General features: G+C 41.1%; 1 protein-coding gene across 3 annotated transcripts in view; it reads right to left on the bottom strand.

Moving 5' to 3' along the window:
* TRIM2 (tripartite motif containing 2) overlaps positions 1 to 23235 on the bottom strand; it is a 73463-nt gene that overhangs the window by 40499 nt on the left and 9729 nt on the right. The window contains exons 1-3 of one of the 3 annotated variants that reach the window (XM_009329786.1): positions 22610 to 23157; positions 21222 to 21349; positions 887 to 1068 (exon numbers count right to left, since the gene is read on the bottom strand). In XM_009329786.1, the coding sequence (XP_009328061.1) occupies positions 887 to 1020 (134 nt within the window). In that variant the 5' untranslated portion in view covers positions 1021 to 1068; positions 21222 to 21349; positions 22610 to 23157. Of the gene's footprint in view, positions 1 to 886; positions 1069 to 21221; positions 21350 to 22609; positions 23158 to 23235 lie in introns of those variants that run through there. The other 2 variants (XM_009329787.1, XM_009329788.1) reach the window with 2 other exon arrangements.

Below are 23235 nucleotides of genomic sequence, written 5' to 3'. Positions count from 1 at the left end.
TCCCATTCTTCTACAAAAGACCATTTCATCTGACACACTCAGAGATCCATAATTTTTCTTGCACCCTGTGCAAAATTAGATATGCACGCCACAATTCTAACTAAGAGGTGGAAATCTCCTGAACTAAATGTCCACACAAAATACCATTTATTAAAATTCTCCTGCGATTCAATATATAATCCAAAGAGTTGCATCCCATCATCAGATAAAGAACTCTAACCAGTAATTCTTCAGCTAACTTTTTTGCAGATGCTGTATTTTCTCCACCATTTGATGGATAATATAACATTAAAGTATCACTATGTATATTCAATTCATTCAGCTGAATACAGTAGAAGGCAGGTTGCTGTTTTATCACATCTCTTTTCAGAAAGTTTTTCCACTTCAGTCAACCAAGCTGCAGAATAATGAAGACATTTAATCACAGGTTATTAATAATGTATATATATCATGTCTAACCCTTGGACTTCAAAGGATGGGATAATTATTTCACTGCTTAGTAAATCAACAAAGAAAGGTTTTTATTGTTTCTAATTGTAGGCTAATCAGTATAAATTTGAGGCCATTAATTTGAGGTCCAATTTCTGACTGCCATCACCTTTCACACTGTTGTAACTGTATTCATTAGTTTCATTGGATTTACTTTTTCTTTACTCTTGCATAAAGGGAATGTATTCCAAATATTCCACTGCTGCCTCTTCTTCCTGCCTGCCACAAATAACAGTGTTTTTCTACATCCCTGCCTCTCCAGCCTTCCCAGACTTTATCATGCCTTAACGTGGCCTTTACAAGTAAAGAGAAAAGTCCCCGTCCACTAAAGGATGCATTGTTCTGCGCTTGTTGCATGACACGAATACCTAGTTACCAGCATGAGGAAAGGACTTACCTCTCACAGAAAGTGTGCAGGCAGGGAAGTACTTTGGGGTTCTTGTAACGGTCCAGGCATATGCTGCAAATTAGAAACTGCTTGTCAATCTGACGGACCACAGGACTTGGGATGTTGGAGCCTTCACTGGCCATCCTAGACCACTGACATATGGGTCCTGTTCCCTTCTACCCTGCACACTGCTGGAGTGGGGTGGAGAAAAGAAGAAAAATGGCTTATAAACTCCATGAAATAACAAAATCAACAACTAATTCACTCATGTTCCATCCTTATGCAGGAATTCATATTTCAATATAAAACCAAAACAGTGAAGAATTAAAATTCTAAAACGGTTTATCACAAATGAGAGCCTGGGAAACAGTCAGCCAAGTCTACAACACCACACATTAACACCTGTCTGAGCAGGCATTCTGGACAGGCATGTTGCCTCTGGACTGAAAGAGTTACAGGGCTGTCTGGTTTTAAAGAAATCCCACGATAAAAACGTTCTTGCCAGTAGGTTCAGCCAGTGCTAACAAACATAGGATTTCTTACGTCTACAGTACCACTGGCAAAATGCTTAAACTGGAACTGCACCAGCCAGTCAAATGGCTGTGTCACAGGCAGAATTTGAAAATGGTTCACCTAACAATTTTTTCCCTTATTAGTGCTGGTGTTGCCAAAGATATGGTAGATTTGGACTCCAGGAAGTTCCCAAGAAGGAACTTCCAGAACCAGCCAGCCCCTGGGAGGGGAGTGCTCAAATTCTGCATCAGCAGAAAAAAGAGAAAATCCTCATGATAAAAGAAACTGAGCAAAGAGGCAACTGATAGCTGCTGAGAATCAGCAAAGGTAGGGTGAACGATACGTGAAGCACATCCAAATAATTAATTCCAAAAAAATGGCATTCTAGGCAGAAAGAGTAGTTAAGAATCATGTTTCTAGGACTGAAGACTATTCAAAACCCTGGCATATAAAACATGAAATAAAAGGGTAAGAAAAAAGCTGACTGACGGACAGAATTAAAATCACAGGTTAAAGGAACACCAGCAGGCTTGGGACTCCTCCTGTCCTGGAACAAGGCACAAGGAGAGAAAAACTTAGTTTCTCTTCAGCTGGAGGTACAGATTATAGCCAACAGAATTAATATGTGGAAAGAGAAGATGGGAGGAAAAGGAAGGAAGCAACCTCAGAGAAAAGTAAACTGCCTGCTAAAATAGTTTAGGAAAACCTGACAAGCAAAGGCCCTGGCAGGGTGGCCCAGCAAGAACTCCTGTCCATCAGCATTCCTAGCGGGCTGGAGTGCTGGGAGGCACAGCCTCAATCCCCGGGGAGCCAACCGCAGTGTCTTTGTCACAGCACTTTCTGACAGTCCTCCCGCACCCACAGCGAAACAAGGGTTCCTCTTCTGTGTGAGCAGCGAGCCCAGCTGGGCTCCTTCACTGCAGGTACACTCCTGGGGTAGTAACTTCTTCCCTAAACATTTTCTGCCCCAGTTTTTAGTCATCCATTTCAGGCAATTTGATATTTGGCTTGAGGGCGGTTCAGGCTTTCCAAGACAGAAATAACAAGCCCTCTGCCTCGGTGCTGATCACGCTCATTCAAAGGTCACTCAATTCCACAATGATTTGCGTGACCCGTGGTATTTTATCAGCAGCGTTACATCAGATGTAACTTCTTCCTGTACTTCTGTAACTTCTTCCTGTACTGAATGCACGGCACGCTAATCTGGCAGAGTTGAACTCATGCTGTTCTTCCTGAGCTGTGTATTCAGCCGTACAGGTATGGTTTACTTATTACATTGAGCAAGTGGCTACTTCTAGGATGACGACAGTGATTATGGAACACGCTGTACTGACTTCCCTGATAACAGGTTCCTGGGGAATCACCTCTGTGCTGGCAAGTACAGCAGCATAAAGTTATTCACAATTAAAATACGCAACAGCAGTAACCGACATGTAATTTGATGCACAACGCTTATGGCGGGCCCTTTTGCTTCCTTTTTTTCCAAGAAAGGGGAACTGAAAAGTTAAAAATTGCTATAATGTTTGTAAAATACAGTGTTTGTTCATGACCCAAAAATGCATGATTTTAGAAGTGATCATTTGTTTCACTTTTTTCATTTCTTTCCCCAGAGTAAGATAAAATGTGAATATTACGTAAACACAGATTAATTTCACCTATTTAAATGCCATAAATCACACACAATAAACCTTAGGAGATCAATTAGGAACTTGTGTTACTTTTTAAAAGCTTGAGTTTAAAATGGCTTTACAAGAAGTGGAACCAAAATATCTAGCTTTCACAAATGGGAGTAGAAAGAGCAGACTATAAAATACGCATTAATGTATTCATGCATTTGGCAGTATAACATGCGGAACATCAGTGATGTGTTTCAAAAGAAAATTCATTTCACCACTGATGCAGCTGTGTTTGCCTCCCACTCTCCCTACCCAAAAGTTAGGGGTGGGGACCCAAAAAAACCAGGCAAGATAATCAGAAGCAGGAAGACTTCTTTGATAAGAAGGACACCGATGTGTTATGAACGGTGTAATTTTTTTGCTATAGACTAAGCAGACTATTTAAAAATATATATATACTTAAGATATGAAAGGTCTCCAGTGAATGCTGTCATTTAACAGAAGAAAGTTCTCTAGCAACCAGGTATTTTCTGTAATTTCATCTTTCCGCCATCAAGTACAGCTACACCAGCAAATAGTGTTTATACAAGGAAAACTTCTGCTGCCTGAAAAATTCCATACTGATTTCATCTGATATTCATCTTAGTCTTTTACATTCCCCCAATCTCATTGCAAAATCAGGTGATTCTCAGCATTTCATACACAAAGCTCATTCCAGTCACTTTAATTTTCAAATGTTCTTGCTTTAAGGTTTGTCAGTGAAAGAAACCATTAACAATTCAGAAATAAGTACTTTTAATATTTGATGTTTTGTCTGGAACGCAGCAGGCCATGATTGTCATTTATCCCCTGTGCTCACATAAATCAGGTTTAAAACATGCACCTGAAAATAGAATTTCACCAGTACATTTCAAGCTTTGGCCACTACATGGTATAATAACTTCTTACACAGGTGGTTCATTTAAAGAAGTTTTTTGAGTATGGAATTTCCAGGATTCTGCAGCCTCCCTGAGCCAACTCCACCTTTGATGCAATTTTGATGAATGTGATGTAGCTATGAGAAGGATGGTTTTGCCCATTGGCTCAATGAAAGCAACCATACAATCAAAGACTATCTGAGGAAAAGCTGGAGATTTTAGATGATGCTTTTGAATTTCGCCCAAGACAGCATTTATTCTAATTTACTGCAGTACTCACAGGAGTTCCTCAAAACAGCAACATAAGTTTCAGATATATTAGCAGTGGGAGATTTCGCAATGTAACACTATTTTTACAAGAAAAACATTCTTTTTTGTAGTAGCATCTGCAGAGCTCGGAAACTGCCAGAGCTCTTTTTGGAGCTTCATTCTGCCTCACAATCTAATAAAGAGCAGCTGAAGCATGAGCTTTGAAAATAAGTCTGAGAATCACTTCTCCATATATTTACACTTCATAATTTAAACATGCAAAGCCAAGGGTTGTGAAACATTGCACCAAATGACATAAAACCCCACCCATTTATCTAGAAGAAGCACACACTGGAAACCCAGTTCAGGTTTGCTAAATCAAGTGCAGAAAAGGGTTCCAAAATGCATACCCTTTGTCACCCCTTTGAGGCTCAAGGGTTGTTACCTTTCCAGCCACCCCAAAAGGAACATTGTTCTTTTTCCTTCTGCTTGGAGATATGACTATTGATTTTCAGTCAAAATATACTATACAACAAAGAAAGGAGAAAACAATGGCTCTCTAAGCTAGTGGAAAGCCTTGCCCTGCTACGCGTGCATGCCTTCAGGAACGAAAGTCAGGGTGTGGTCCCACCCATATGAAGAGAACTTCCTATAGTATTAGGAAAGGGGAAAAAAAATGTTAGGGTACAGCAAATAACAGTTCCACAAGAGTTGTTTCAGATAAATAGAGCCATGTAATACGAAAATGCACCCTTTCTACAGGTATCTTCAAATGAGCTCTGGAATTCCTCAACAGTTACCCAATTCTCTATTAGTCTCCGTGGCCCAGCTGAGAAAAAGACATTGGGAAACTTATAACTGTCTGTTCAGTTCCCAGGATTTATTCCTGAAAGAGCAGAATCCTCTGTTGCTGATACACTGCTATCACCGAACTCCACCCAGCCAGAGCTGCAACTAGCCTGAAAGTAGAGCCTGAGGAGAACAAATTGCTTGCAGCTTGTTCGTCCTCTTCTTATCAATGGTATTCACAACCCAGAGGGTCTATTCATGTATTATGAATGAATACGTTTCCAATGGCAACGTTTCCAAAGGAACGGTTAGGCCTTGAGAGCCGTAAGAAAGGGTGGGGAACCTCAATAATGTTGCTTCAAGGATTGGGGGAGCTGCAGTTTAAAAGTCCTTAAAACAGATATATTGCCTGTCCACAGTCTTTAGAAATAAAGAACAGATTCAAGTCATTTCTAGCAGCAGCCCCAAAATTAGCCAATACAGAACACACCGAGCAAATTAATAATCATAACCACCACACAGTCCACTTGTGTAAAAGGCTTGATAAGCTAAATTTGCATTCCTTTCTCTCCCACTCTTGCAATCAGCTTGGTGCCTTGTTCAAAACACAGCAACCCTCTTCATTCTTACAGCATGCAGAAGCATAATGAACGATCGGGGGCCAAAACAGAAGGAGCAACCAGCAGAAGCCACCAGGAATAACACTGAGCAAACTTGAGCATTTTAGACCTACCCATCTTTGTAGAAAAATAGCTTAATCAGTGCAGTGCTGAGGATAAAATCCTTGCAGGGACGGAGCTGCAGTTCCGCAGTAATCCAAACGAACAAACCATCATCTGTTAATATTTCAAGCCTCACGCGTAAAACTGCTTAAGAATCCCTATCACAGCATAGTCATTATTAGATGCACAACAGATTTGGTGCTCTAAGGAATGACGCTCCATTCCACGAAGAGGACAGGTGGAAAGAAAAATGGAAGAATAAGAGGAGGCCCAGTGAAGTCGTCATGAATTTTTTTTTCCCCCGGGTCATTTACAAGTGGGAGACCCCTTCAGGATTCAAACCAATCAATCTTTATTTAGCACATCTTTTTCTCACTCAGCCTGTGTAGAAAGACTGCAGCAAATGGTGCAAGGGATTGTGGGATAGGGATGCAGCAGAGAGCTGCAACGAGATTCGCTGGGTTATTTTTTTTTCCTCCCTACTCAGCAATCAGCTGTTTCGAGGCTCCGCGCAGGGCCATTGAATTTGGTCACCAGAATGTTATTACAGGATTAGCGGGCGGAGACAGCTACCACTGTGCATCTGGCATGTCAATGCAGCTAAGAAAGACATATGCAAATATTACTCGCAAATCGGAAAAAGGATTTAACTCCGAAGGGGAGAGTAAATATTACGTAACATCCATTACCAGGACATTCGCCACAGATGAAACGAAAGCACTTTCATTTGTAAAGGAGATAAAGCTTAACACTTAATGATTCCACCCTGATTTTTCCAGGATTCGGAGTATTTCTTGGAACATAATTCTTCCCTGCTCCAACTTTCAGCAACAACAAAAGACCCCACAAACGCTCTTTGTCTCTCCAGATATTTAAAGCCGAAGCAAAGAACCTCTTCAGAGAGCCTTGCTACTGACACACAAACCAGCAGCAGTTCCTTCTACTACAGAACTGCGTATTTGACCTGACTCAGACTCAAGTCAAATATTTAACGCAGCAATTAGTAAACTTATATTCAAAGAATGCGAGAATCAAAGCTAACAGTCTGTTCAACCTTCGTACAAACATTAATGCAAAGGTGTATTCCCTTAGTTAATCTATTTACTTGTTTAAGAAATTTAAAAATCGCAGATCAATTTAGATTTTACTAGGCTATTACCAAAGGAAATAAAAAGAAATTTGGTATCTGGTGTTTTTCAGCTATGCAGAGAAGGTTGTTAAAAAGATGCTTGTGAATACACAGACACTACTGAAGTAAAGCAACATAGAATTAGCTTTGTCTTCCAGTGTAACAGCTGGTGGTTTTTGCAGACAAGGTAGTATTTGCATCTCTAAATACAGTGAATCTTTTCTTTTGAAAAAACAAATCGTATGCAAGTATTTCAGCTAACTGAGGCTAACAAAGCTTCCCACAAATAAAAGGACACAAAGGTCCATTTGCATCAAGAAGAAAAAATGTGGGGTTTAAATACTGTCTGTGCTACTCTGACTTAATTAGGACAGATATAGTTATTCTGGAAGTTTAAAATGTTGTCCTAAGCTCTTTAAGCACAGTTTCCAGAATATAATATTTATTCCATCCTTGGACTGATGAGGTGAATAGTATTAATAATAACGTAGCATTCCTGTTAAAAATATAGATTCTGCGTACATCATTTAGTTTCCACTTGGCAATCATTTAGCCAGACTGGTTTTATGCATCAGGCAGATCCAGCCTGGTTTCCCTGGGTAATGCCCACAGGGCGAAACCATGTTGTAATCCAGTTTATAACCTGAAATGAAACATCAGGCAGCGTGTGTGCATGTGTTAGGATTTTGGGTGCCTGTGCCAAAATACTGCTCCTCTGATTCCCTCAACATGTGCTGAACGCTATCAGAGAGAGAGAACGAGGTATGTTTCGTTTAGCTTCAACATTCAGGAGGTCAGAAGAAGCAGGCATCTGCACAGCAGGATTCACTGTTTAAAAAGGGGGCCAGAGATTTCAGGTACATTTTTGGAGGGGTGGCTTTTTATGTTTGGTTGGGTTTTTTGTTTTCTTTTTAAACTGTCTACAGAACCCCCATTGCAAAGAGCAAGCAACATATTTCACTCCCACAACAAGGAGATCCAAGGCCTTTTGTTTCTGCCACTGGAACAAAGACACATGTAAAACAAAAATCAAGAGAGAAAATTCAGGAGTGGCACTCCCAGAACCAGGATGCAAGACTCTCGGACAAAAGCATGCAGACATCACTTAGCTTGCTCATTTCAAGCATCAAGTTTATGTACACTAAACCAGAATGACAAGTATTGCTCAAATTACTATTTCCATTTACAATCAGTAGTAAGGACTACATATCCCTTGAATCAGAACCAATCCTGTAACCCGTAACGTACCTCATGGCCAAAGGAGACTGCAGGAGTCACAGCTGCAGCCACTCTCACAGGGATCTACACCTCCAAATGAGAGATTGCTTCAAACTGCAATTATCTTATAATTAACTCTGAGAAGCTGCCTGCTGACAATGAGCTGATATTCTGCAAACAATCCCGCTTCTTCAACAAAACAAAAATGTGGTACTGTGGCAAGGAAAATGAGCAAAAGTCATAGCATTTCCCTTGAGATTTTTGTTCTTACATGTTGAATGTTGATATGTGGGTTTCTTCTCCCTAGTGAAGAGGAAATGGATTCATAGCTCAGGGAACAGTCTTGCACTTTACCCCCATAGCAGTTACTACCAGCCTGTTTCAAATAGGTTTATTGTATGTGTGTGTCTTTTGAGCTGGGAGATGGAAGTGGGGGTTGTTGTTAGTGCTCGGTTTTGTGGTGTTATTTGTTTTTTGTTTTTAAAAAAATAACAGGCTACTTTCCCTCAGAAATTTGCTGCTCTCATCGTCGCTGCTGACTTATTAGTGAAGTAAGTTCTGGAGAAGAAAATATATAGCACATACCATCTTCATAGTGCCATGGAAAAGTGGTCTAGCCCCTGTTATTATCCCCTGTAATTGTCATGTTTTTGGAATAATTTATTCTTTTCCCTGTTCCAAACACAACCTGAATTCATATTCTTAGGGAGCACATAAATAGAAAGTTACCAAAAAAACCCACAGCTAATTTACAGACCATAGGTAGATATTGATATATCCTTCCCTAACATTAAATAAGTCATCCAAACACCCCAGGTTAAGATTAATGGTCTGCACTGAAGCCTCTACTATAAATTGACTGAAGGGAGAGTAGTCTAACTCAGCCTGCTGTACAAAAGAGATTTTAAGGTCAGCAGAAAAAAAAAATTATTGGGTTAGCCCAAACTAAATGGCCAACTAATACAGTCCTGGCAATTAAGACTGACTGGAAAATAAGAGGTGGGAGAGACCAGAAATCAATTACCCAAAGCCGACATGCTGGGAATGAGGGCTAGTTTGGGAACACAAATATAGGAGAGGATGGGCTGTTACAGTCATCACCCAGTTCTACATCCTTAATTTGACCCTGGCACCAGGAAAGCAAGGGGGGTGAAACAGCCAAGCTCTGTCATTGTGGGACCATGCCCACACTGGGAGTCAAGAGGCCTTAGTCATCCTGACGAGACACCGGCAGTGGAGGCGCCTTCACCTTTCCCCACTGCGGCTGTACACCCACACAGACCCAGCAGCTCCTGCAGAGCAAGTGCAGCTTCCAGCCCTGATCCCACATTGTCCAGTAGCCCAGGCTGTAGCTCACATGGGCTGGGAAGAGCCACAGCTTCCTCCCACTGGGGCCTTGTAGCTAGAGGGCACGTCTGCCTGAAAGGAGCTCTGCTAGGTCCTGGTTCCTCCCCACCAGCCACAGCCTGGAGCCACAATCACTCCCCCATCTTGTGATCCAGTGGAGCAGATTTTCCCCAGAGCTTGTGACCCAACACATGGCTTGTCATTGCCTGGGAGGCAAAGAACTTAATAGGTTTGCCTGGCATGTAATGCTGGGCTGCTGGAGACCTTCCCAGCCTCCCCAGCACCCATCCTCCTATGCCTTTGCCACCTTATTCTATTTCCTTCTACCTTTTGCTTACGCCTAGTTTAGCTTGCCAAGGTTGCGGCTTTTGTAGCACAACTGCAGCCAGGCTGGCCTCCCTGCTCAGCCAGCCTTCCTGGCTCAGCCAGCCCAGGCTTGGCTGATGTGACTGCGCTCCCTGCCTGTCTCCAGCACTGATGTTGCAAGTCAGGCAGCACCAAACACAAACTGCTCTTCTCCCCTCTGTGTTATTGTTTCTCTTTCCCCTTTTGGGTATTTGCCATTGAGGTGGCAGGGCCAGGCACTATGGTCACCAGAAACAAGCTCTGTATTCTGGCATTTCTTCTGCGTGGCAATGGGCTCACCTTCAGGACCACTGTCAGATGTCGATGTCATGAATTAGGTTTCTTTTAAAAGCTTTCAACTGCTAAAGGCACAGGAATAATAAAAATTTCTTTACTGGAAGAGTGGTTAAACATTGGACCAGGCTGCCCAGGGAAGTGGTTGAGTCACCATCCCTGGAAGTATTTAAAAGACGGGTAGATGCGGCACTTAGGGACATGGTTTAGTGGGCATGGTGGTGTTGGGTTGATGGTTGGACTCGATGATCTTAGAGGTCTTTTCCAACCTTAATGATTCTATGAATAACAGCAATAGAAGCCCCTGCTATAAATGAAAGCCTTGCTTAATAGTTTTACATGTTTAATGCTGTGTTGCTTTTTTCTCCTTCCTTTCCTCTGTCTGTAATCAAAGCTTATAACAGGGTAAACACCTGAAATACATGGGTCGGCCTCTTAAGACATCAACATACTAATGCTTTATACTCCGATTTGTAGAGAAGGGAAGGGTTATGGCTGGCATCTAATGCCCCCTTTTCTTCTCTCTCCCCATCCTCACAACTTTTGCCTCCTTCTGCAGTACCCCTTCTCCACCACCCTTTGATGGTGCAATAGTCCTGCTTCGATCTCCACAGACCCCATCTCCCAACTGTCCTGTCCTTGGATGGACATGGGCCTTCTGGTGGCTGCCTTGCACACACCAAGGGACATGACTGGCAGGTTAGAGCTCGTGTGATCACACAGTCATCACTCAGCTGAGGTAGGATACCTACTTTAAGGCTGTCTGTCTGAGGTTTTCAGGACCTCATTTTGGGTCAGGGCCTTGCACAATAAATTCCAACACACTTGGAGCACACTGGATTTACTGCACATGCAAGGACAATTTGAGTGCTTGCAGTGGAAGTCCAGGAATCCCCAACCAAATGGCCAACATTCTCACAAATGAGATTTCAGAGAGAAGGGGTAGGAAATGAGGGGAAAAGGTCATGCCAAGGGAAATGATAGGATTAAACTGTCATGTATCAGGTTAAATGACAGCCTCAGAACTGTCATTTAGGGCCCTTTCCATGTTTAATAAAATGTCGTATCCTCAGGTGAGCTATTAAAAAAATATCCACAGTGAGGTAGGTCCAAGTAATTATTTCAGGGGCTAGATGTTGTGCAGGCCTAAGTAAAAGGATTTTAAATTGTACGCTTGCCATCCAAAGCAGCAAGTCAGAGCATCTATACTGAAAAAAACTCTACCCTGATTAACTACTTAGTGCTGTTAACATCACCTCTACAATTGTACATTTTTGACTCTCTAGGCCTACCTATTTTGTTAACACTGACAGAAAAGCTCTGTTCAGCCTTTATAGGCACACAGGCTCAAATAAAACCAAGCTGAACTGACAAATAATTAAAACTGCACATCAAATCACTGCTGCTTACATAAACACCTGCTCTGAAATGCTACTTGAAATAAAAGTGCTCCATGGAGACTCCATACTAATCACTGTTAACCCCTCCAGGCACAGGATAACAGGCAGTACAGACAAAAAGAAGGAGGTTGAGCAGGAATCTATTTGGAAAGAGGTCCCTGGCCTTTTCTACATACTGTTAGATATAAGGTACATTGAAATATGCTCTAGGCATTTTGTTCAGAGTTGCTGAGCAATGGCAAGAAAAGTTACAGTAAGCAGCAAATGCTCAGTGTTTTTGGTACTGAGCTGTGTGGTGAAGGTTGAACTGCTCAGAGACCATCCCCTCCACTCCCTTCTGAGACACTCCTCTGAATCTGCCCCACGCTGCATCTCCACTTCATCTTACAGTTCTACAACTCTCCCTTCAGGAGAGGTGATACACATCGGGTACCGGAGCTCAGTCATACATCCTCTGTTGACCACTGCAAAGTGAAGTTCCTCTGCTTCTGTTTCCATTTACTTCAGTAGGATTTTGTTGAACTAGCACAAAGTTCAAATCAGCAAGGGAGAAGGCAGCACCCAGAAATCACCACATGCCATGTAACTTCTTCACAAAATTAACTTGGAGACTGCCAGCCCTTTAGAATTTTTTTCTTGCAACCTTCAAAAATCCCACTTCCCAGCAGATACAGCATATGGAAAATAAACCGGGAGAAAAAAAAATAGGTGTTTCACAGCAAGAAACAGCAGACAGAATCTAAGTGTTAAAAAAGAAAACAATGGAGGCAGAAAGCTAAGGAATTCACGTCATCTTAGCACATAGCACACAGCAGATAGGGTGCCTAAGCAGGTAAGGTTTCTGCCAAAAACACATCTGGGAGAGGGACTAAGAAGGAGGGGGAAGGAAGAGCCCCTCTCCAGCCTGTGAGCAGGCAGAATTCAGGCTCACATCCTCTGCAGCACTTACGTTGTTTAAAAGATGAAATATTGGTTGCCGCAGCTCCATATTTACCTTAGCTTTTGTACAGTACCCACCTCATTTTCTTGCCCAGAGCGCAGCAGCGATTTTCCTTTCTATGTCTGCTAAGTCATCTTCTGAACTGAAACGTCTTTCAAAAAACACAGCAATATGTCTAAACGTTTATATTGCCCTTGGGTTCAGAGAAGACCTTGCTCAGGCGTTAAGTGGCAGGCAGAGGTTTACCCAGGCAGGCTCTTTATGTTGGCAGAAATGCAACACTGAACCTTCACAGCAAGTAGGTAAACATGTAGCTACGTAACAGCAGGTAGTCTGGCAGCACCAGCAGTAGTGAGAAACAATGTCAGAACAACCTCGGCAAAAGGAGCTCTGTGGGTTTGAACAATAGTTGTAGGCACAGGAGCTGAACCGGAACAAAAAGCCTTCTCCAGCTCCTGTGGGGAGCCCCCAAGCATACGGAGCGTGAGCGTGCCGGCTGCGACGCTGTGTCCTCCTCCTCCGCACTCACAGGGTCACTCCATTTGGCTTAGCAGCAGTCAGCTCCAGCACTTCAGAACTTGGAAGCACCCAGTGGTTGAACTTCACCCAGTAAACAAGTCTTTCCAGTCCTCAGCAAGGACGCTTGTTTGCTGATTGTGTGCTAGCGTTCCTATTTAAAGAACTGTTATTATGGGAAAAAGCTGAAACCTTTCTACAGCACAAAGTGCTCCTCATATCTTGTGCCTTATCTGCAGAAATACATCAATTCTCACTATGTGTTTCCACAGTGGAGTTTCACTACAGCCACAGTGAGATGCAGTTATCTGACTGCAAAGCCCACTATACCCCTGAGCGGGCTGGATCTCCAGACAGTCCTAGTGGCCCTTTCTCGGGGCCTATCAAGCAGCTACTCTGGCTCAGCCCAGGTCTTCCTCAGGCCTTTTCCTTGAGGTACCAGATTTTATACCTGACACAAGCTGCAAGGAGCAGAAGTAGTAAAAGGTGTCCACCTTTATCCTTCATCTCCAAAAAGAACTCTCCTAAGCTTTCTCTTAGACATTTCTTCCAGGTTCTCATCACGCAGGGCAGGTTCAGGCTAGATGCCCCAGGCTCCTCCAGGGGCATTGCCAGGCTGCTCGTAAGCAAATGCCCAGCACTGATGTAGGTCAGACTTCTGCAAAAATTACATTCTCAGAAGACCCTCATACATATTTTCCTGCATGAATATCAGTCTTTTTAACTGACATCACAACTTATGAAGCAACAGCTAATGAAAGAGGAGGAAAGTAGAACCACTCATAGACACAATTTTAAGACTCTCCCAAGCTGAACTGGGATACACAGTACATTCATTTCTATATGAAAATACATCCATTTTACTTTACAGGAAAACCAGTACATTTTTAAGTACATGAAAAGCAAATTAGGAGACAGTCTAGAAAACAATAACCATGTGAATGCAGCTGTATTTTTAAATAAAAAAAGTACTTGGAAAAAACGCTGGCATCAGGACAGCTAAGAACAATATTGTCTTAAATCAGCCACATTATCATTTGGCTTGTGATGGCACCTGGAAATCTCTTCAGAGTACCAGAATTCCACTGTGATAGGCACCAGCTACACAGAACACAGATCCTGTGCAAGCATAGGTAGCCCATGTCTTAATGCCTTGCACAATTCAACTATTGTCATTTAACTGTATCTGTGACATTAACTACCTTTCCACACTACGAAATAAGTTTTCATAGTAAGCCATTAATTTGGGTAAGGGCTATTTTGGTAAATAGGTGCAAGATAGTAGCTTATATAGCCTGAGTCTTTTGCAGTCAGAGACCAGGAGCAGATCTAAGCATCCTCTTCCTTTTCCAAACTCTATGAGCAGATATAAGAACTGCCTGATGCTTTAGAAGTAGTCTTTGCGACGACTGTGACAAGATGTACCATGCTGTTATTGATACAGGTTATACATAGCAAACAACAAAACCTGTTAGAGGTGTGTGTAAAGGAACCAGCTCTAGGCACTGCTGTTAAAAGGAATTGAGAAAGCCTAGTGGAAAACCAGTTACAAATAGGCCATAGAGACTCTGCACTAATCTTGGGTACTGAACAACTTCTCTCTCACAGATACTGCAGTGAGGGGCTGTTAGGATGTATTGCAAATAACTTAAATGCTTTTGGAAGTCTGATGAAACAGCAGTCACTAGGTTTTTGGTAAGTGGAGCATGCAGAGTTAAATTTTATTCACAATGTATTTTTTATTCACAATTTATATTTGTTGCTTTTTACTCTTCCTTTTTATTGGCCACAGATGAGAAACCTCTTTTAGGCTACCAGTAATGTGTTGGATACTCCTTCATCCTGTGAGCCGTGAAACCCATTGCCCAGGATGCTATAGTTGTTAATATTTTACAGGCATTCCAGGAGAGAAGGACAAATTCATGGTGGATAAATTGATTAAAGATTTTAAAATACAAAGACATCACCTCTACCAGAAGCAGAACTGGAAGGCCAAATCATTGAAGATGCAAGAGCATTCTGGAGAGTACCATGATACGTCTGATCTATTCTTACGCCCTTCTGTAGGTATCCACTGTCAGCCACCATGCAAATTATAAGGCTATGCTAGATTTACTTTTGATTTGACCCAGATAAACCTTCAAAATACTCAGTGTAGACATCACAGGAACTAAGTAGCCACTCCCTTTTGGCATAGTTAATGGACAATAATGGCTCCACAGGGCTGTTTTTATCACTTTGCAGAGCCCTGCTGTTTAGGGATGTCAGGTGAAATGAATCCATCAGACAGCTGCCTTAATACACTCCTGGTGCATGAAGAATGCCACCCAGGGCCACAGAGTACCTTTAGCATGCACACCCATTTCTAAGTCATACAAACAAGGCACACAACAACGGAGACTGACTAGTCATCACCCCAAGCAGAGAACTCTTTCATAGTGAATACAATACTAACCCAGCATTTCTCCCCACTTCCTTCTACCTGTTCAAATTTACTTTATCCTTAAGAAAAAGAGACTTCTAGTGATATTTCCTTAAGAGTGACATTCATCTTGTTTCTCTGCTGAGGAACTCTGTATTATTCTAAAAGCAATGCCATAGAGCTTGGGGAAATCATGCCTTGATCGCTATCCTGGTTCTCCTCATTTAGAAGTTTAAAAGTTGTCCACCTCCCTCAACAGAGGTCCCTCCAGAGAGTGCACGCCTCCAGAGCAGGCCTTCTGCAAGAGCACATCCCAGAGGTGAAATAATAATTGTTCAGAGGGTAAAGGCCACCATTCAGGAGCACAGATAAAAATCCGCCCCAAAAGTTAAATATGGGAAGAAGCCTTCCTGCTCTTCTACTTACTTGTATTCAAGACTGTGCAATGTGTCAGCTTCTGATGACAAACAAAAATTTTGGACTTTGCAAGCACAAGAAGTGGAACTACTCACTTATTTTTTGCAAATTCACCTTATTATATACAAACATTTTTGCATGCACTAGTTTAGTCTGGGGTTTTTTTATTTTTTGTAGGACAGAATAGTGAAAAAGCTAATTAGAATGAGGAAGCTAAGGGATGAGGGGGTTCTCTGCCTACACGGAACATGTAGCGCAGTTCTTAGAAAACAGTCCTCTGTTACATACTGTCTTCTGTTTTCTGTGTAATAAAGGATTGCACTTATCTCCACTGAGAGATTTTAAGTAAAAGATTACATTTGTGAATGAATGGAAAATTATTCATCTTTAATTAGTAATGAAATATCTCAGAACATGTTTGTATTTCACAATCAAAATTTATTTCCAGCTATTTTAGATGCAAGGAAAAAAATTACCACTGCATATTTGATAAATATGAAATCTTCACGGTGCAACACTTTATTTTATCTCTTCACTATAAAATGTTTTCTGAGCTGAGATGCAGAAAGATCAGTTGTTCCCAAGAGCACACAAAGGAGACTAAGAATTAGGTAATAAGAGAAGGGCCTGTTCTTTGTGGAGGGTCCAGAAAGCCTTTCAAGCACATTGGGAAGACCACACACTAACCCATATCATAGTATTGTCTCAGAGTAACACTCAGGACAAAAAAACCTCAGATGGTATGAAATTAGGCTGTGGCTCTACCAGATTTTTGGGCCCTAGGTTTCCCAACTCCAGTACAGTGCAATTACTTGAGCTCTAAATATCAAATTAAATCTGCTTTCAAGATAACAAGAAAAAAACCACCTGCAGAAGCTTATCTCGTGGGAGTTAGTCCCTGAAGGTTTACATTAACACTTCCACCAATACAGGGATGACAGGAGAGAAAGTTGTAGAAGGGTATTTCATGAATACTGTTTCCTCACAGGAAAAAGAAGAAAAAAAATACTGTGCAAATGCAGACAAACCATGGCAGCTTTTCCTCTTGAACAGTTTACGTATGCTGTAAAAGGCTTGTTCCTCAGTCCTGAGTTTTCATTCCTGGGGGTCATTTTAGTTGCTGAGGAATTTGTAAGCAGCCTGATTTACAGCATTTACAGAATATTTACAGAAGAACCAGGGTGGCCTTGAAGACACCTGGCATCATTGAACCTGGTGGCATCCGCTCTTTTGGAAGTCCTGTTTCTCAGAGTATGCAAGTTCTCTAATAATGTAGATCATGGGCCAATACTAAGTCTCTCCAAGGACCACTATAGAGATTAATGCATTGAGGCACACAAAAACATAATTGTTGGGATCTTTTCAAGAGCATTTCCAAGTTCAACAGAATCTTTTGAGTGCAATCTTTTTTTTTTTGTTGTTCTGTAAGTAATTGTGTCAAGTGCGTTTGCTCAAGATTCCATCACTGCTTTGGAGTGTTTTTGTTCTGCACAAGGTGCAGGACCATCTTTGCACGTTTATATTTTCATACTAGTCAGAGTTATGTAGCTCAGAATTATCTGGCCACTGCTCTTTCCTTGCAAATGCGCTTCACAAAACACACTGGTAGATACCACACACCTTCAAGCTCACAAATTACCAAGTTCTACTAAACGTTGATGTAGAAGGAGGCAGGCACAGTATAAATCTTTGCAGAGACTTTCACTTTTTCAAGTCATCATTCCACACATGACAATTTTCCAAATTACAAGTTCAATGAAGGGATATCCTCAAACCTAGAATTCAACACCCATAAAACAAACAAACAAACAAAAAAACCACCACCAGCAAAAGAGGTAATTGTCACTCTACGTTTCCAGGATTGAAATTAAAAAAAAAAAAAAATCAAGAACAGAAGCTCATGGTAGCACAGAACAAAGCTTTCCATGACAAAAGAACAGAAAGTCACCCAGAAATAAACTGATCATACACATGTTTAGGCAGACTAATAACACTAAGACAAATAAATCCATACTGGATTAGGAGCAGGCAGATCGCTGAACTGCATTTAAAACCGGATCAAAAGTAATTGCATCTACTCCAATCTTTATGTTTCTTTCACATAGCGCCTCCAGCCTGGCATAAGGCCTGAAGATCACCATCCACCTAATTAATTGCTCCTAAAATGCATCCAAAACTTCTAATATTCAGAAGGTTTTAAAGTGAGAGAGAACAAATAATACTTTTACACGTGAGCAAAAGTGCTGACCATGAAAAGCAGAGTTGTCCAGTAAAACCGCAGGGGAACATTTAGGGTATATATGATTACAGTACATTTTAGGTCATTTGTCTTCTCCTAGTGGCAGGGCTTATTCTTAAGGTTATTACAGCCTAGATTTAATATCTAACTGTAAACCATCGTAGCCATTCTGGCAGCAGTTTCTTTGTAAACTATTGTAGCAGTCCAGCTATACAGGGTATATTTTGATGCTTGTGTTAACAGGATCACCATGTAATGTAAGAAGTGCCAGAATACATGCTGCTAACATTTTTCACATGTCTATGATTAGTCTCCTTCTTAATTTAGCTGTGCCTCTTTTAACCCTCATGCAACTAACTAGTAGCAAGATGGATGGAGCCAGCCAACATCTACCTGCCACGCTCTCTGTTCGGCACCTCAAGAACTATATTCCAATTGCTATTTCAATTCTTCCTTTTGAATGGGATTTGCTTTGAGTTATTGCCCTAAAGTCCAGCTGGCAAGTGGGAAGGCTGCCTGGTTGCCAGCAGGTTGCTCAGCTGACTAGATCCTTGGCTGTCCCCGCACAGTACATTAGAGTGGCATGTTACGTCATTTATTTCCCTTCATGCTATTCCAGTTACAAACCGCTATTCCTGTGATCAAACTAAACTACTCACTTCCAGCTAAATTCACCTTTTAAAATAAACAATGCCCAATCCAAATATAGCCAACCACCCCAATTATTAGAAGGAACGACATGCAATGCCAAGACATGTCTACAGATTCTGTGACAGAAAATGCCTAGAGAATCTATGGTAGAAAGCAAAGACAAATGTCTTTAATGTTGCAATTTATACAATAAATATTTAGTTATTTAAACCACAGAAATAAACCCTGGTCTTTATAAAATTAAAACAATTCAGAAAGCTTGACATGAAATGCCATTTTCATCTCTTCAAAGGTCAACCTGAGTTTTCTTCAGTGGTAGGTGAACTTTATTCCAGTTGATCAAAAATAAAGAGGAAGAGAAAGAAATCTTGCACAATTTCTCACAAAACAGGAATTCTTCCAAATCGCTTTTGCTAAGTGTTTGCAACCAAGCAGCTCTTTCCATTACAGGCACGTGTTAGCATAAACCTTACAGCACACCAAGGGACTGCCTCCAATCCGTTCATGTCACATAACAAATACAAGAGCAGGCCCAATTCTAACAGAAGCAAGTGTGTCTTAAAAAGTAACCTATCGAAAATGCATGTATAGAGAGGTGAAGTCTATTTATGTGAATGCTAAGCCCTGTTCTTCTCCCTTCAGTATTTTAGAAACCTCCAAACAATCATTATTTCCTTTCCAACATTTATTCCTTTCAATAAATATTGATTTTGTTTCAGAGTCTTGTTTTCTTAACAACTCGTGTCATGCATGGTTAGCTTCCCCCCATTCCCCCTTTTTTTTCCACCCACAAACATCAGCAATAACATAAACACAACCTGCAGTCTCTGGAAATAGCGTATCTAATTTTGGTTGAAGGTGTCAGCCAAGTGTAGGATCTGCAATAGTGGATTTCAATCTGACACTCACTGAACTTCAACATGGTCCCTGAAAGCTGACTAAAAAAAGCAAGTTCATATATGTTATCCTGCAAAATATGGATGGGCAAAATTCCAGGAGAAAATTTTTAGGGCTCAAAAAATATTAAAAAAAGGTGGAAAAACACTGTGTTGGAGTTTTCAGCGCATTTGTAGATTCTTTGGAATTAATGGCTCTTTATAATACAGAATATTGCACTGTCCTGAAAACAACTATTTAAATCTGAAAAGCTATTCCCTTCTATAATGCAATTGTATTAAGGATCATTCTTTATAAACTGAATTTATTATTTGGAGTAATATATATGTTTGCTGCTGTATATAAACAAATAGTTCAAACTAGCTACACTTGTACCCTCAGGCATATTTAATTTTGATGAGACAATATGCTTGCCAACTGATCAAATCCAATTCTTTTACATTTGGCTCAAGGATTTATCCTAACCCACCGTACACTGTGTCTTTGGTTTTGTATAAATAGTTCATGTGTCTAGACACAGTATTATATGTTTCTGCAAAACTGTGTATGTTTAATACTTTATGCAGTTGATTAAATTTTCAGCTTCACTATAGTAATGCACACCACTTTGTTCTCTGCATTAGGACACCCAAAACCTTTTCAGTTCATTTAATTCCTCAGTTTTCCTCAAAGGCATGAGGAGGATCGCTGTGTTTATATAAGCTGCCCAAATCCTAGTTTTGTTATGAATTAACGAAATTCCATTATCAGGCAAAGACAGGCCTAGCATGTTTTCACGATGGCTTCAAGCACCAATTATCTGGGATTTTCCAGTAAACAACCTGACCTTCAACATAAAACTGGGATTGCCAGAGAAAGAATACTATCATGGGCTGGGGAAATCCCCCAGCAGTATTGCCATCTTTGTCCAGCTAAGGTCTAATTTTCCAAACACTGTGCATGCTGCTGGACATAGCAGAATTCAGACAGCACTTGCACGTGCTGTCAGGCCATGGACACTGCTTGTCTCAAACCTAGCCTCAAAACCAAGATTTCACTGAACTCTTATATTCTAGTTAGTACATGGAAAATAACTTCCATGAAAAAGACAAACATTTAAGATCCCCCCCAAAAAAGGCATTAAACATATATATACTTCTGATTTTTATTCTGTACCTGGCATGATACCTTTGCTGTCTCCCTTTACGAATTACACAAAGAAGCCAAAAGATTTTTCCCAGTTGTCTGAAATAAATGTTTCCATGATTTTAATTTGTCCTTCTTCCCAGAAACCCTATAATCAAATCTAGAATTGGTTCTGTCATAAAACCCACTTCATGTTTCCTTCTGGCCCTCAAGGAGCACATGTTAGTGGTGCTGCTTGAAGCAACAAAGAAGTTCTGTTTAGCCTTCTCCCTGAGGAAAGCCATGGTGTATTAAAGGTGTATCCAAGCTATTTCTCATGAAAAAGGATGAATCTCAAGGACTGAAATGAGCCCTCAATGAAGAAAACCCCAAGCTGTTCTTTATAGCCAAACTGTGGGTATTGCAGGTCCAGATCAGACCAGGGAGTTTCTTCTTCACAACTCAAGTTTGTCAAATGCTTTGCTGAGAAGTTTGAGGAAGCCTTTGGTTTATGGTAAGCGGTTTTGGATGAGGGCCAAAGCACAGAAGCCTTATTTCATTTTGTCAGCAGCCAACAGAATGATTCCCCCCCAAAAATTCTCTGGAAACAGGGACTAACCTCCTCTTTCTGCTGGCTTTGTTTTCTAGCAGGACGATGCAGTACAGTAGCTTCCTGGTACCTTCTCTCTATAACCACTCCAGGCTTTAGATATCATGAGTCCATCCTCCAGATAATTATGGGACTAGCTTTAAAATAAACAAGTTTATACAGATTTTAACAATCCAAACCTTTTAATATGCTTTTCAAACCCTACAGTTTACATTCCCAAGTTTATTCCAAATATTCACATTGTCTAGAGGCTCTCATTAGTATTGCTAGTCAATTTAATTTCAGTTCTCACATAAGCCACAATGTGGAAAGTTAAGAAAAAAAACTTCTGATGATTAAATCACAATAGTTGGCCACAGAACAGTTATCCAGGTGATAAATCCATTGCCCTCAAAGACAAAAAATCCAAGGCTGGAACAGAAAGCAACTTTTCTTATGCCACATCCTTACCTAAGAAATATTTATTTAGTCATTGTACTTTCACCACAATTCTCTTATTTGTCCCCATATAAATGAACATTTATGCAATTGTTTTGGCCTAATGAATGTTTGAGTTCAGGGTGATTTTTGTCTTATCCTTGGTATATTACCTGGTACAGTGTCATGATAACTCCTTGTTTTTACTTAAACCTATCAATCTGCCTGACAGTCTGCCTAGACTGCATTTTGAAAATAGTAAAATAAACTGAAAGGGGGGAAATCAACCAACATAAGTAACCTACGGAGAGCTACGCACCAGGTAATGGCTCAAATTACTCTTCACAAAAGCACAACAACAGAATATGGCAACATTAATGCCAACTGCCAACTTCAAAAAACTGAACACCTGTGAAAAGTAAATTCTCTCTCCTAATTAGACCTTGGCATTGTCCTCTCAGATTTACAGAGTCGTTATTTTGCTTTGAAGAAACATCACTATTTCTTTCCTAGGCAAACTTCTTGGCTCTGTTTCAATTATTTCTTTTAAATATTAAAGAGCAGGAAACATTTGTTTTCCCTTGTCACATCCTGTCCTGTTTACGCAGCATCACACAATCCCCTTTGAAACGCCTGCTCTTACAGCAAGCCTGACACACGTAGTTCAATCAAAACATTTGCTATTGTCTTTTGCCAACTACACACAAATTTCTGCACAAACGCCGAAAAGGTTTAAAGGTTTCGACAGCCGTCTAAAGTCAAGCTAGCACGACTGTCAAAGAAAGGTGGTGTCAAACTGCTCGGATTCCCCGCTACCGCCCTGACTTAAAGAAGAGGAAGAAAGACAAAGCAATTCACTCATTCACACAGCAGAGCTCCTGGCAAGGGCTCAGTCGCTGTAAAACCACTGCTCTCACAAAATACTCAAAAGCAGAAAAAGCACACGGACAGTTAGAGATGAGCGTGAAAGGGTAACTTACATTGTTTAGAAAGACAGTGGGAAAGGACTGCTGCAGTTTCTTCGTTATTTTACACTGCTGTTGGCAGAGCAGACAACCAAAAAAGTTCACCTAAAGAAATCTCTCCTTTTAATTCTCTCTCTCCCAGTTCATTTACTCTGGAGTCTCTCAGCCTGAAGAGATCCGACAGTCAAAAGTTTATCCCCTTGTATTTCCGAATGATATGGCCGACTTTCCTTGGACACATACCAATGATGCAGTAAAAATAGACAAAAGGGGGGGAGGGAAGAAGCAATCTAGCTCGAGCTTGAATCTTCTTAACTCAGTGTTTTCTGTAAAAGCTGCTTTTATGTCGGAAGCTCCCATCCCTACCCTAACTTGCAGAGCACAGAGTAATCCATCTGGTTTTCATAAGCCGCAAATTACAGACAAACCAGGGAACATATACAGTCCGGTTTTAGCAGAACTCCCCAAGCATCAGCCTTACAAGTAACCTGAGGTACAAAGGCTTTGAAAATAAACAGCCAGCCCCATGCCGGGATGGTCTCCCGCCTGCAGATGACTGACTGCTCCCCCAGGCAGCCCCCAGCAGCCGAGAGCACCACTCACCACTCAGGAAGGTGGCAGCTGGGTTCTCCCTCCCCGTG

The sequence above is a fragment of the Pygoscelis adeliae genome, unplaced genomic scaffold (assembly GCF_000699105.1).
Source record: "Pygoscelis adeliae isolate BGI_AS28 unplaced genomic scaffold, ASM69910v1 Scaffold67, whole genome shotgun sequence".
NCBI classification, from domain to species: domain Eukaryota; kingdom Metazoa; phylum Chordata; class Aves; order Sphenisciformes; family Spheniscidae; genus Pygoscelis; species Pygoscelis adeliae.
Note: the sequence above shows the minus strand (reverse complement) of the source record. Positions and strands in the feature narration are given on the sequence as shown.